The sequence below is a fragment of the Pteropus vampyrus genome, unplaced genomic scaffold, assembly GCF_000151845.1.
Source record: "Pteropus vampyrus isolate Shadow unplaced genomic scaffold, Pvam_2.0 Scaffold16, whole genome shotgun sequence".
NCBI classification, from domain to species: Eukaryota; Metazoa; Chordata; class Mammalia; order Chiroptera; family Pteropodidae; genus Pteropus; species Pteropus vampyrus.
In genome coordinates, this window is record NW_011888797.1 from 11156887 (window position 1) to 11172001 (window position 15115).

At 47.1% G+C, this 15115-nt stretch overlaps 1 protein-coding gene across 1 annotated transcript in view; it reads right to left on the reverse strand.

Moving 5' to 3' along the window:
* PLA2G6 (phospholipase A2 group VI) overlaps window positions 1-15115 on the reverse strand; it is a 51183-nt gene that overhangs the window by 17332 nt on the left and 18736 nt on the right. The window contains exons 3-8 of the mRNA XM_023527462.1: window positions 9251-9466; window positions 8025-8208; window positions 6289-6476; window positions 4205-4301; window positions 2876-3058; window positions 2443-2491 (exon numbers count right to left, since the gene is read on the reverse strand). Coding sequence (XP_023383230.1) covers window positions 2443-2491; window positions 2876-3058; window positions 4205-4301; window positions 6289-6476; window positions 8025-8208; window positions 9251-9466 — 917 coding nt within the window. The remainder of the gene's footprint in view (window positions 1-2442; window positions 2492-2875; window positions 3059-4204; window positions 4302-6288; window positions 6477-8024; window positions 8209-9250; window positions 9467-15115) is intronic.

The window sequence follows — 15115 nt, forward strand, 5'->3', positions numbered from 1 at the left end:
GTCTACGATGTGAAGGCTGGTGCCCTGACAAGCAGGCTTACATGTATCCCCAGGTGAAGGTTTCATAACCCGGGCAGATATGGGAAGTGATTCACCCAGCCCCTAGCCCCACCAGCTCCTTCTGAGAGGAAGCAATGCAGCTATGACCCCTGCCCCAGGAGCCATGGGGACACTGAAGAGTCAGCTGCTGATGGCTTTCAGGAGTATCAGGAGAGGGGAGAGAGTAAAGAGAAGGCTCTGAGTAGGTAACCAAGCAAACATCCTCCCTGACGGCAGCCTTCAAGTGCAGCCTCCCTGCACATAGCACCTGCAATTAGCATCGGGAGGCGGGGCGGGGGCGGGGCATGGCATGGCTTCTGGGGGTGGGCAAATCCTCTAAGACTGGTCGCCAGGTGCTCTGAGCTCTTATCACCTCCCCCTTCTTCTCAGGGTCTGATTTCCTCATCTAGAGAATGAAGAGGTGTGTCTAGAATGCCGTTGTTCCAACACCTGTACCATTAGGATTTACATGGGCACAGGTAAATATGTGTGTTTTAATCATTAATTATGTAATTCTTTTTTGGTTACTTTTTATTTGTGGCACTGGTTTAACCACTTATGGTAGTGATGTAACACTTTCTTCAAAAAAAATTTAAGTACAAAAGCAAGCCAACTTAAAGAAATGTTGAAATGCATCATTAAGTGGTTCATGAACGTGCTGCAAGCTGTGAAGATGGTATTGCATGTGACGAGTGTGAGGAACAATGAAGTACATCAGCTATTCTCAAAGTAAGACCTGTGGACCCTCGTGAATGCGTGAGTCCCTTTTAGAAGGTTCACGAATTAAAACTGTTTTCATAGAAAATACCAAGATGTTTGCCTTTGCACTGTGTTGACTTAAGCACTGATAGTGTAAAAATAATGGTGAATAACATTGCTGGTGCCTGAGTACTAAGCAAGGCAGTGGCACCAAAGTGTTGCCATGAGTTTCTTTGTGTATTCTGTGTCATGGAACTGAGAAATGGAGGAGGCATTTCTGTGGCATGACAAAGTATGATGGAGTCTTGAGGAAAAGCACCTGTGGAATTGTTTGCGTTGAGAGCGGAACTAGCTGCTTTTTTTCACGGAACACCATTTTTACTTGAGAGAATGACAGGCAAAAACTAGAGTTGTTCTGCCTTGGGTATTGAGAAGACATCGTCTCAGAAATGAAAGCAGTGAGCCTGTCACTTCAAGAAAAACAACTAGCTGTAGTTTGTGCCAATGATAAATTTCAAGCTTTCAAACAAATATTGGAATTCCAGAAAACTTGTATATGCCATGATGGGCTCGACAGCTTCCTAAAATTTAAAGACTTTTCTGATGAGATTGATGGTGATATTTACAAATGTGGGTTTTTGATACTGTGTAATGACATGGGTCAACATTTTTGGAAGCTATGCGTACTCAGTGAACCAATATTGACCAAGGACAACACAAAATCATTCATGGGTAAAAGGGCCATGCAAAGTGCAAGGGATGCCAGTGGATTTTAACGTAAAAAAGTGTGAAAAGAGCCTGAAGATGGTTTCAGAGTGTCCACTACAACCAACCTGTCAGACACTACCCCTTGTCGAGTTTTGGTGCAATATCAAAGAATATCCATAATTACCTGAAAAGATATAACTACGTATCTTTTCCAACTATATAACTATGTGAGGCCAGATTTTCTTCTTATTTTTCAACATATCCAACAATATTCTACAACAGAATAAATGTAGCAGAAGAGAATCCATATGTCTTTTCTGAAGTTGAGTATTAAAAAGATTTGCAAAAACATAAAACGATGCCAACTCTTCTCAATTATTTTTTTGTTTTGGAAAAAAAAGTTGTTTTTCATTAAAAATGTTATTTACATTAGCATGCAATTGGTAAATTATGGCTATTTGTAAGTGAATTAATAAGTATTTTGAAAATTTCTCACTTTTAATTTCTAACCTGGTAAATATAGATAGATAAAATTCATATAAAAATTCAAAAAGTTTTTCAGATCCTCAATAATTTTTAAGAGTATAAAGGGACCAAACAGACCAAAACCTTTGAGAACCACTGAACTGGAAAATCCTAAGGGCCCATTCAGTACTAAAAATGTCCACGGTTTTATTTATAATTTCAGCCTCTTGGGCAACCTTGCTCTACAACCATGACCTGCGGTATAAAACAGGATGTCTCTGAATTTGTCCTAAATCGACTTCTAGAGTCCCAGGGGCCTCTCCCATTCTATCATTACGAGACTTACTACACAGATTTACGTACATGCAGTGTTACTATGGTTACGTGAACATAGACACAGACCGTGTCTAACACAATAACACTCCCTTCCCTGCACTTGATCTGTTCATACTGTAGTTAGTTGTCTAACCAGACTGGAGAGCCCTAAAGGCAGGAATATGTAACAGACCAACAAGTGTGACCAACACCTACCACGGCCACCAGACGCGTAAGCCAGCCCTGCCGTCCAGGGGCTCGGAGTCTAACAGGGAGATGAGCTCAATAGGCAGGCGAATGCTGTTCCCTAAAAACGCAGGGGAGGAAAACTAACATCTGTGGGCGCTCACCCCGTGCCAGATACTGTGTTGTTTAGATATTCCTCGTAGTGACCGAGTGCCTGCCAGGTGGGCACCGGCACCTCCACTTTCCAGATGGGAAACCAAGGCTGACAGAGGTGACATGAATCGCCCAAGGCCACAATCAGTAGCCAGAGCTGTACTTTCCCCTCTTGCGCCACATGCAAGTGTCACGTGGGGGGACGGGAGCGAGGGGGTCAGGGCACAGAAAGAGGAGATGTCCTCTGCCCTCCCCGCGACACTTGCGGCCAGCTCGGGCCGACGCCCAGCAGAGTGGGTGGCAGGCTCACCGACATAGCCAGGTGCAGCGGCGTGTTGCCATGCTCTCCGTGCGCGTTAGCGTTGGCTCCGTAGGTCAGCAGCACCATGACACAGTCATGGCGCTCACGCATCACCGCTACGTGCAAGGCTGAGTTCCCTGCGGAGCTGGTGCCGTTCACATCGCAGCCTCGTTTCAGCAGCATGCGGGCCATCTGTGGAGACAGGGTCCAGGCCCGAGTCAGTGGCGCGCTCGGAGCAGCTGTGGCCTGCGGCACCTGGCGGCACCTGGGCACTGCCACTTCTTCGGAGGCCTTCAGGTGCTGGGCCTCTGGAGAGCTCTAGCACTGGAAGAGCCCAGGCGGCAGGCCCCAGTTCTGGGGGTGGCCCTCGACCTCGGCTCCCACACCATCAGCACCCTTGGAACTAGGGGACAAAGAGCTGAAGATGTGCCAACTGTTTTAAGGGGCTTCCAGGTCGTTCCTTGGAGCTCGAGGGACCCCGTCCCTCCCTGCAAAGGGACCTGGCAACACCCCGCCCTGCTCACCCGGCAGCCCTGGGGAGCCTGGGGCCATGGAGAGCAGCCTGGACTTCGGAGACCGACAACTCGAACCCTGAGCTCAACCCTGCTTCACCCCAGTCGTCTGTGCTTGGGAGGGTCACTGTACCCCTCTGCAACTCAGCTTTCTTTGCTGTGACATGGGAATGCAAGTCCCTCACAGAGTGTGGTGACAATGAATGACAAAAGATACGTGAAAGGGCCTGACTTGGTGGCTAGCTCCTGGTATGAAGAAGGCCCCCTTCAGAGGTGGCGTCTCCTCCCTCCTGGCCCATCACGGTTATGAGCAGCCATGATCTTTGGGGCCATCCAGTGCACTGCCAAGCTGTGCTTCCTGGAGACGAGAGACCAGAGGCCTCCATCCTCCCAGGGAGACGAAGCGTGGCTTAGTGGCTTAGGGAGAGGCCTCAGAGGAGATGCCCGACTAGCCTCTCTGTGGACACAGCTAGAGTCAGTACTGTCATGGCCATCAACCACCACCTCTGTTTATGAAGCACTTGCCAATTTACAAAGAATTTCCTTATGTACCACCTCACTGACCTCACAACACCTCCAGGGGCAGGCTGTAGGAACCCCAATTCATACAGGAAGAAGCTGCAGAGGGGACACCATCACCGTGCCAGTGAGCCGTAGAGGAACATGAGGATGTCATCTCTCCTTGGGTTTGCCTACCTGGGGCCCGCTACGAGATCGGTCCCCACCCCACCAACAAGTGCATCCTCAGGGTCCCTCCTCGGGCAGCTGAGGAACAAAGGGTTCAGGGACCCGCTCCCTGCCCGCCACTCCCCCAGACTCTGCCTACCTCTGCGTTCTTGGCCCAGTGCAGGGGGCTGGCTCCATAGCGCGGGTCTTTGCTGTGGATCTGGTTGCTGTCCATGCTGATGATCATCTCGGCACACCTGGAGAGAGAGGAAGGCCAGGGGCTCTGGAAGAGGTCATGACCGGGGGCTTCATCTATTAGTTAGGGAGAGTTTCTGCAAATAAAATTGCAATAAAACCAACCAGCACGAATACCATGGTATGTCTAGGGTACTTGAGCCCCTCAAGGCATAGCTCAAGCCCCTTCCTCCAGGAAGCCTTCCCTGATAACTCCAATCAGTAATGATCACTCTCACTGGTGCTGGCTCTAGAGTCAGACAGGCTTGAGGTCAAACCCCAGCTTCTGCAATGGTGACCTCTGGAAAGTGGCCAAGTCCATCCGCAACATGGGGACAGTCCTAATAGGACTGGGTGGGGATTAAAGGAAACGAGATATTTCAGTACCTGGTTCTGTGCCTGGCACAGAGCTGCCCTCCACCCGCCGACCCCCCACTGTTGCTGTTTCACGCAGGAACTGGATCCTGAAGGAAGCAGAGAGCTGAGTGGTTAAGAGCACAGCTACTCCCACCTCTAGGGGTATAAGCAAAGGAACTGAGCAGGGGCTCGAGCAGGTATTGACTGGTATGCCGCTGTTTACGACAGCACTATTCACAAGAGCCAAAAGGTGGAAGCAACTCAAGCATCCACTGACAGAAGAATGGAAAAGTGAAATGTGGCATATCCAAAGGAGTGTTATTCTGCCTGACGAAGGAAGGAAATTCTGACCCATGCCATGACACTAACAAACCGTGAAGAGTAAATGGAACTAGACTGCCAGACTAAACCCGGCTCCCCGTGAAGCTCAGCCCAGTTCACGCGAACAGCAGAGGGGCTCCCAGACTGGAGCTGGGAGGCAACCACTCTTGGAAACCCTAACACCGTGGTTCTTAGCGTACGGTGGTGGTGACAGAGAGGTGTCCCTACTGGGGTCCCATGGGAACATAGCTGTGTGCAGCAGTCGGGCGCATCCAAGGTATGAGATAACTTGCATCATTGATCCTTTTGATCTAAGCCAGCCCCACAAGGGAGGCCTGGGTGAGGCAGAGAGGGAACACGGCTGAGAGCTTCTGATCTGAGGAGGGAGCCACCTGAAAAATACTAGGGTCCTGGAAGGAACCTGGACCAAGCAGGTGACTGGGGTTTAGCACAGTGCCTGGGACTGAGGGGCCAAATGACTCGCTCATTCATTCAGTCATTCTAGATACTATACCTGCTGGGTAATATTTTGAGATAGTCATCTCTTTCATTCCATTCCCCCCAACTCCCCCCACACCCACACCACACACACCACACACACACCCCCCACACAACCGCACACATACCATATACACACCCACACCACACCCACACCACACACACACACACACACACGGAGAAGAATTTTCGTGAGACCGGGGTTTCCCAGGTCTGAGGAGAAAGGAAGAAATGAGGGTGGTCTAGAGCTCCCTGAAACGTAGCCCGGCACTTGAGTCCCAGCAGTGCCACCGGCCAAGAAGGACAAATGCATCCGGGCAGACGGGGCCCTGGGCCGCCCCGCCAAGCATTCTTGGGCTCTGCGTCGGCCTCGGAAGCTGGGAGCGCTGCAGCAGGGAAGGGGTTCGGATCAGGCCGGTGGGCTCGGGCGGAAGAGGGCCCAGGTCGGCGGGCCCTTCCTGCCTTGGGGTTGCGTGACGTTCTAACACTGGAGCACCAGCTGGGGGAGCTGGCGCGCGGGGACCCCCAGGGAAGATTAAGATTGTTTTCCTCCAAGTCTGGTAGAGGGAGGTTCATAGTCAGAAACTAGGGTGCGTGAGAGAGCAATTTTTAAAGTTTTACTCTTTACACAGCGGAGTTTGTGGACTGATATTCACACCCCTACACATTTATCGAGCACTTTCTTCATGCCAGGCCAGCTCTTGGTGCCAGTTTCTCATCTGCTTCTAATGAGCCTATGGAAGTCACTGCTCAGGACGGGCCGTGAGAGAGCTGTGGCCCAGCCAACCACGTGGGACAGCAGTGGCGGGGTGGGGGCGGGGAGCGAGGTCTTACCCCTTCTGGGAGAACTTCATGGCCGTGTGGATGGGGTAGCCGCCGGGCCCCAGGATGTTACACCGAGCATTGCACAGCAGCAGCACGCGGACCATCTCCTGCTTCCCCATCTGGCACGCCAGGTGCAGCGGGGTCTGCCCTTGGTTATTCATCTGGTTCAGGCCGGCAGATGCATTCTTCCCTAGAAGCTGGCAGCACCACGGTGGTGTGGGCTGGAGCCCAACACAGAAGCCCCTGCATGTCCCTCCCCTAACATCCACCGTGACAGTCTCTCTCCGGGACTGAAGGGAAGGGAAACTGGACTCCGCAAGAACACTGAGAAGAACTTAGAGAAGCAACAAAGAAAGGAGGACATGGAGGGAAAAAGAAAGCTGACTGAGCCAGTGTTGGCTGGGGCATTGGTCTGGCGTGGCGGTGGCACGTATGAGAAATTCTGAATCGAGAAACTAAAAATGCGGGTGTACCCAAGGATGGCACTGGGGGCCGAGGGTGGGGGAGTGATTCTTGCTTCCCATTATACACCCTTCTGTTCTGCTTGAATTTTTTTGCTATGTGCAGATATCATTTTTTTCAATTAAAAAAAATACCAGTATTAAAAAGCAAGCTGGGAGGCATTTGTTTCCTCAGCTGAAGGCTGTCTCCCTAAGGTTAAGTGCGATCTCTGTGAGTTCCCATATGACCAGCTGAGCCTGTCAGCAGCCTGGGGACACAGCAAAGAGGCCCGACTCAGGGGCCAGCCCGACTACTCAGTTCTGTGGCCCTCCCTGGGCACAGTTAACGTCACTGAACCTGTTTCTTTAGCGAGGAGAGGAGGATAGTGACCCCCACTCACAGAGGGTATTCTGAGAATTAACGAGAACATATACAACACCCAGGCACGTGACTGGCATATGATAAGGGACAGGTACCGTTGTACGTGACAGTGGATAGTGCATGCCCTCTGCCCGCGGCAGGATGTGCACGGCCCTGCGCCGGGCATGCAGTGGATTCTCAGGCAGGGTGGAGCGCCACAGTGGGGCTGGAACCCCCTTCCCCAAGAGCACTGAATCACTGGGCATGTCCACATTTTCTGGAATCATGTAGTTCCATTCTGATGCCAAGGCAGAGATAAGGGTATACCTTTAGAGGAATCTTCTAATTCCAAGCAATAAAATATTATCCAGTATTCTGTCTTTTCTATTTAATATTGAAAATAGCTTTTCAATAAAATCACTGGATCTACGCACCCGCAATTTTAATTTTTCTGCCCAGCTAATTAAACTTTGAACAGAAGGAGCGCCTCTGGCGCAAATGCCTGAAGGAGCCAGACAGAGTCTTGTTTTGTTTTGAGTTTCTACAAAAAGTTAAGCTCAGGTCCCTCCAGGCCACGTGCGCCTCCAGGCAGGGGTTGAAGTGAATTCGGGTTGAAGTGAAGCGGCCCAGGGGTCCACACCGGAGCTGCTCAGGTAAAGCCGAACTAAACTCACAGTCTGGACTAGGCCTTGAGTGTAGTTTGCTGGGTTGGAGGACTTTCCCAGGGTTTTCAGAGCAAAGTGGCCAAGGATGTGTTTCCTTGACAAACGTGGGGAGGGAAGAATGGGGGTGGGGCGCACCCTCCAAAAAGAAGCTCAGGCCTCAAGGGCCAAGCAGGGATAGTGAGAGGCCCAGAGTGACATCTGAGCCCAGGGGTCCAAAGAGAGCTGTGGGCACAGCGAAGTATCACTGGTACTGGTTGCCCTATCTCCACCTCTGCTCACCTGCAGCACGTGGGAATTGTCACCCTGGACGGCATAATGGAAGGCCGTCTCTCCGTTGTTGTCGGTGACGTCCATCTGGGCATGGCAGTACTGCACCAGCTCCACCAGGATCTCCCCGTCACCCTTGCGGCAGGCCAGGTGCAGGGGCGTGCAGCCCTCCTCGTTCTCCGTGCTGTTGGCGCAGCTGCGGGGAGGGCCAGGGAGGTGAGGGGCATGGCACAAGGTGGGCGGGGCGCTGAGAAACCCAAGTGCAGAAGAAGGAAGTGGGCTAGGAGCTCAAGAGCACTCGTGTCGTGCTCAAGCTGGCTGGTTCAAACTTAGGGCTGAGTGGCAATTTCTCTGTATCTAATGTGATTCATATCAGTTTTTAGTTCAGGTTGCACATCTGTATGGGAGATACGCCCTAGGGCCACACCCAGCCTGAAGTGGGCAGTGGCACAGAAAGGATGCAGAAGGCAGAAATCTCACTACCCTTGGGCAATTCATTTAACTTCTCCGGAGTTCAATATCCTTATGTACGAAAAAATAAAAACATTACCTGCCACGCCTACCCTGGGAAATGGACAGCGATGAGATTAAATACCTGATGTTCAAGAACAGGCCTGTCAACAGTAAAGGGCAGCCCGGATTTCTGAGCTTTGGGCCTGGGAGCCAACGTGAGCTGGGAGGAGGACCAAAGGAGGTGTGGCTCCCTCAGGGCAAAGCACAGCTGCAGTCCTGTGACCAACACGGTGGTAGCTTCACCCAGCCCCGGCGGCATCCACTGATATGAGTGTTGGCTGAATGAATGTATGAAAGTAAGTGGTCCAGCTCCCAGAGGGGCGACCAGACTGGTGAGAGGAGACCTCAGGGATCTGAAGCCTCTTCGGCCTCTCTGGCTGAGTGACCCTGCATAGGTCACATAACCTCTCACTAGGATGACAATACATCAAGGGGTTTTTGGGAGGATTCAAGTTCGTAGTGGGTATCAAATAGCTACCATGGGCCTGGCACCTGGTAGGTATTCCAGAAATGTTACATTTCTCCTTCTGACCTCGGCCAGCATCCTTATACTCCAACCCGGAGGCAATGCTGCCCCTTTCTAACTCAAACGTTCTGGGAAACCTTTGAGTTTATGGAGGGGAACCGAGGCAGGATGGAGAGATTCCCCACGGCCCCGCCATCCACACACACACTCTACCAAGAGTCCTGTCCCCCTGCCCCACCCAGCAAGGGCCCCCTCCCACCTGATGATGCGGCTGTGATGGAAGCACTCTCGGATGCCCAGCTCCACCGCCAAGTGGGCCACCGACCAGCTGGGGTGGCTGCGGATGAGGTCGGTCAGCTGCTGCAGGACCTCTGTGTGCAGGATGTGGGAGGAGCTCTCGTAGAAGGGCGGCAACTGGGACGAATACTGCTGGAAGTTCACCAGGGCATCGGCCTCCGTGTCCAGCTGAAAGAGCCTGAGCAGCCAGGACCGAGGAGGAAAATACGGAAATGAAGCCTTGGGTCCCTCCGAGCAGGCCGCTGCCTGCCTCCAGCTGTGCACTCGCCCACTCCAGCTGGACTCCCTACTCCTACTTCCCGCCACATCTAAAATGGAGTCAGGACTTTCTTTTCATTCAAACGTATTTCCTTTTCTTTTTTTCTTTTTTAAAAATCTCATCCTGTGGTGCTTTTAAATTTTATTTTACCAAAGCCCTGACACATCCACTTTCTAATTTGATTACCACATCTGAGAGGCCCGGCCTCAAGTCCCCGGTCGCGCACACACGGTCGGAAGGAAATAAGTGCTGTTTAACCTAAATGTCCAGCAACAGAACATTACATATAAATTGTGGTACGTCTATGTGGTAGAATATTATGCAGCCAGGAAAGTGAGATATTAAAAGACCAGGGAAATGTGATTTTGTGATGTGAAGTTACAAAGCAGGATACAAATTTTGTATGATACGTGATCTAAACTATTTTAGAAAAGACTGAAAGGAAGTATGTCAAAATGTGCACGGTAGCATAATTTAAATGTTCTTTATCCATTTCTGTTGTTTACAAATTTTCTACAACAAGTCTATAAATTTTTATAATCAGAGAGAAAGGTTTCGTTCACTTTTAAAGAGTCGTGTTTGAGCCGAAGATCTGCTATTAAGTTGCTGTGCGAACCTGGAAAAACCTCTTCCCTCTCTGAGCCCTATTTGAAACACGAGAGTAATTGTCCTACCTACCTCACAGAGGTACTGCGAGGACCAGATGTGACAGTAATGTAAAAGCATTTCAAAAACTGTAATAATTACATGTCGGTGACGTTACTTGAAGTTCTGACCAGGGTTTCCAACATACCAGGTTTTCTTCCTACACAACTCTGAAAGCCCAGCAGCCAGCCAGGGTCTAGCGGAGGTAACGCCTGGAAAGCACGAACCAGCGCGATGGGGCCACCCTGCTCTTTCCCAGAGAGAGCAACTGCTGAGCACGTGACCCGTGCCTGTCGCTGTTCTAACTGAAGGGTAAATGAATGAACAAAACGGACAACGTGCCCTGCCCTCCTGAAGCCCACGTTCTCATGGGGGAGGAGATCAACAAAATGAGAAAGGCAAAAACCCAACTAAGGAAGTACACGAAATGGACTATCAGGTAAAAAGTGCTATAGAAAAAAACAAAACAAGCAGCAAAGGGGGACATGGAAGGGCCATTCCTCATTGTCCCTGGCTGGTTTTCGTTTCATCTCACCAACCTCTTGACATCGGAGTGCTCCACATCAAATGTTGCTGCTGTGTCAGATATAATGACAACTGAAAATTGGTCACTGGATTTGGTACCTTTGAGGCATGGAGTGACCTTGATGAGGGTACTTTTGGTGGCGCGTGGGAACCAAAGCCTGACTGGGAGGGGTTTAAGAAAGAACGGGATGTGAGAAATTGGAGACAGCTAGTACAGACAATGTGGAGTTTTCTGTAGAGGGGGCAAATAAAGGTAGCTAATGGGGAAAGTGTAATCAGGCTTTTGAATGCTGATGGGAATAATCCAAAAGAAAACAGGATCTCTCTGAGGACTTCCATTTCCATTAATGGCAGCGGACAAGGTAACACGAACCAGATTGCCTGCTGAGGACTACCAGAAATGCTAGATAAAATATAAAAACATCTGCTCGAGGCGATGGATACCTAATCAGACAGTGAAGAGATCATGGAAATCCAGCAAGTCGGCCTGGTGTTTAGGATGCTGTTAACCTGAGAGGCTGAAGGGACACGCATTAACAATCTCATGGGCTCAGAGGGCAGGGATTGGAGGCCAAGGGTCTACAAAAGGGAGAGCCCCGATGACCACCTCTTACTCTGGGTTGGGATCCTGAAAGTCTACACCCAGGGAATAAGGGTGGATTACAAGCAGACAGACCCTCACAGGGACTGCAGCTCAGCCTCAGATAACTTCTACCTGTGAGAAGCAAACATAAAGGAAACATCAAACTAGGCTTCAAATTATTTCTACAAGCACTGTTGCAAACTGGACTGAGGTTATCCTGAGTGAGCTGTTCCCAGGTACCTGTGAGAAGCAAACATAAAGGAAACATCAAACTAGGCTTCAAATTATTTCTACAAGCACTGTTGCAAACCCAAGGTCGGGGACATAATCAAAACTCACCAGGCACGTGAGGAGATACGACGACATGAAAGAAAACCAACAGAAACAGATCTATCATGGGGGTGGGTTGGGAGGCTGCAAATATTAAAGTGATCTGACACAGACTTTACAATAACTGTGATAAGATCCAAGAGGATAAAATAAAAGCTTTACAATTTTGGCAAAGAACTTTTTAACTTATTAAAAAAGAACCAAGTGGAAATTATGGAATTAAAAAATGCCATTGTCAAAATTAAGAATTCGACGGCAAGATATAAATAGCAGATTAGACAATGCTGAAGAGAAAACTAGTGAACAGGAGATAGGTCAGGAAAGAGTAAACAGAATAAAGCATGGAGAGACAAAAGCTTGGAAAATGCAGGAAAGTAGATAAAAGATATAGAATATATCACGGAAAGAGCTAACAGACATGTAAGTAGAGTCACAAAAACAAAAGAGAAGAATTGGACAGAAGTCATATGTGAAGATTAATAACCGTGAACTTTCCAAAATTGACGAAAAACATTGATTTAAAATACCCTATGAGCCCTCTTCCACCAAAAAAGAAAAGAAAGAAAAGAAAAGAAATCTATACTTAGGGACTTCTGCAGATTTTAAAACATGGCCCCAAATTCTTTGACACTCCTCCCACTGGGAGGGAATTTATGTCTCTTTACCTTTTGATCCAGCTCTGTAACTATTTTACTAGTAGAATATGGTAGAAGCGATGCTGCCCTAGTTTCTGGACCAAGGCCTTAAGGAACTAGAAGCTTCTGCCTTGTTTTCTCTTGGGACCCAGCCATCATACCATAGGGAAACTGAAGCCCCCATGGAGATGGCTGTTGGCCCTGGACTCTTAGCCCTGTATGAACTCACAGCCAAGAGCCAGTACCACTTGCCAGTTGGAAGTGAATCATCTTAAAAGTGGATCCTGCAGTCAAGCCACCCCACCTAAGGCCATGTAGGACAGAATTGAACCTTTCCCACTGAGCTCCACTCAAATTGCTGATTCGTGAGCTAAGTAATTGATAACGTTTTCAACTACTAGGTTTGGGTGGTAGTCTGTAACACAGCAGTACTAGAGAATGACACATATTGAGGAACAAATTGTAACATAACAATAACTGATGTGCCATATTACAACTGCTAAAAACAAAAGGCAAAGAGAAAATATTATAAATAGCAGAGGAGAAAAAGGTTATCTTCAAAGAGCAAGCATGGCTTCTCAACAATGGAAGCTGGAGATGACGAAGGAATGACATCCTTAAAGACCTAAAAGAAGTGCCATTGAGAATTCAACACTGAGGGGAAAAAACCCCTTCAAGTATGAAGTTGAAATGAAAACATTTCATCAGAGAGAGAGACAGAGAGAGACTGTCCTTAGTCGACCTACACAAAAGGAAATATAAAAACATTTTCGTCAAGCAGAAGGAACTTGATCCCAGATAGATGGTCAAAGATAAAGATGCAGAAAAAAATGAAGCACCATGAAAACGGTAAATATGTTGGCGAATCAAAATAAATATTGACAGTATGTCTTGTTGGGTTTAAATTAAAAATGTTAATAAAAAACTGCACATGGCATAGAAGCCTGGAGGGGGATAAATGCAGTTAAAATGTTCTAAGACCTGTTTATTATTCTGGAAGATTCTAAAGTACCAATTATACTTCAGTAAGGCCAAGGACGTCTGTTACAATCTCTAAGTTTCTATCAAGAACTGTGAAAGGTTTCAGATTTTACCCTAGTTGCAAACTAACAAGTTAACCTGACACAGTTTCATGGATGCTGGCAGGAGACACAAGATTCCTGGATCAAAGACAAAGGGCAATTTATTACTCACAGCAATAACAGTAGCCAGAGTATCAGCATTTGTGCCAATTCCCTGGGATCCAGTTCCCACAGGGTGACATGAAGAGGGTCAAGTGACACCTGCTCATGTTGCATTAGAAGAGAGAAACCCTGAGTGCAGGGAACTTGAATCTTTTATAATTATCAATAAGCAAATCTGTCTAAGCTCTGTTCTGAAGGAAGATGTTATCTTTATTATACATGAGAGTAAACCTACCCTCTGCTCTCCAAAGAGACCCCATCTCTATCTTCTCTATCTTCCAAAGCTGTTCACTATACAAACATCCTTGTAAAGATAGCCTGGGGAAAATATCGTCAGTGTTTCTGCTCGCAAGATGTGCAAAAACATGAGAGGCCCATGGAGAATTGTCTCCTAACAGTTGTCACTAAAAAATAATAATACAGTGTATGACTTCCAATCTAATGGAGAGAAAATGGAATAAGAAACCAATCATTAATTGAGAAAGATTAAGTGAAAAAAAGTCAAACTCATAAGACTACATGCTATATGATTGAAAAGTAAAACTATAGAAAACAGACCAGTGATTACCCGGGACTATGGTGGGCGTGGAGACTTATTGTAAAAGAGCATGAAAGAAATTTGGGGGATAACAGAAATGTTCTATCTCTTGATTGTGGTGATGGTTATATGAGTGTGTACTTTTACCAAAATTCATTGAGTGGTACACTTAAGATCGGTAAATTTTTTTTCTAAATTGCATCTCAATAACGCTCACTAAAACAAACAAACAAAAAAACAAAAATAAATGAAAAGACAAGAAAAAAGGAATAAAGATAACAGAATAGATAGAACAACAAAAAAAAGCAAACGGTAAGATGGTAGGTTTCAACCCAAATATATCAGAATTACATTAAGTATAAATAGACTAAATGTTCCAAATAAATATGAGGAATAATAGGATCATGAGAAAAAAGTACAACTACATATCCTTTACAAGATTAAAAGCATAAAGAAACATATTAAATACCAACCAAAAGAAAGCTGGTAAAGCTATATTAATATTAGACAAAGTAGAGTTTAAGGTTAAAAAGTATTACTGGAAACAAAGATGGACAGTTCATAATGATAAGTGTTTTGATTCACTAAGAAAATATGACAATTATAAATTAAAAAGTACTTAACAATAAAGTTCTAAAATAAAGTTAAACTTGACAGAATTAAGAGAGCTAGATAAATCCACAATCGCACTGAGATATTGTAATATCTCCTGCCAGTTACTTAAACAGCAGACAGAAAAAGCCCTATTGGATGGGAACAATTAGTAAACACACCTCACAGACATATATAAAAAACATTATTCCCAGCAAGTACAAAACACATATTATTGGCAAGCACACTCATATGAAAATTATAAATATTGGACTTATGCTGGGCCTTAAGACACATCCGAACAAATTTCAAAGACCTGAACATATTTAGACTATGTTTTCCTACCACAATGCAATTAAGCAAAAAATCAATAACAAAAAAGATAACGAAAAATTTCCCGTAGGTCTGAAAATTGAGCAAGATACATATAAACTATGGTCCAAACAAGAAGTCTTGGTGAAATTTACGTAACAAACTTGTGGGATGAACTTTCACCTCTGGCTATAACAGAGGAGCTTGTACCAGACTAGCCTTCCT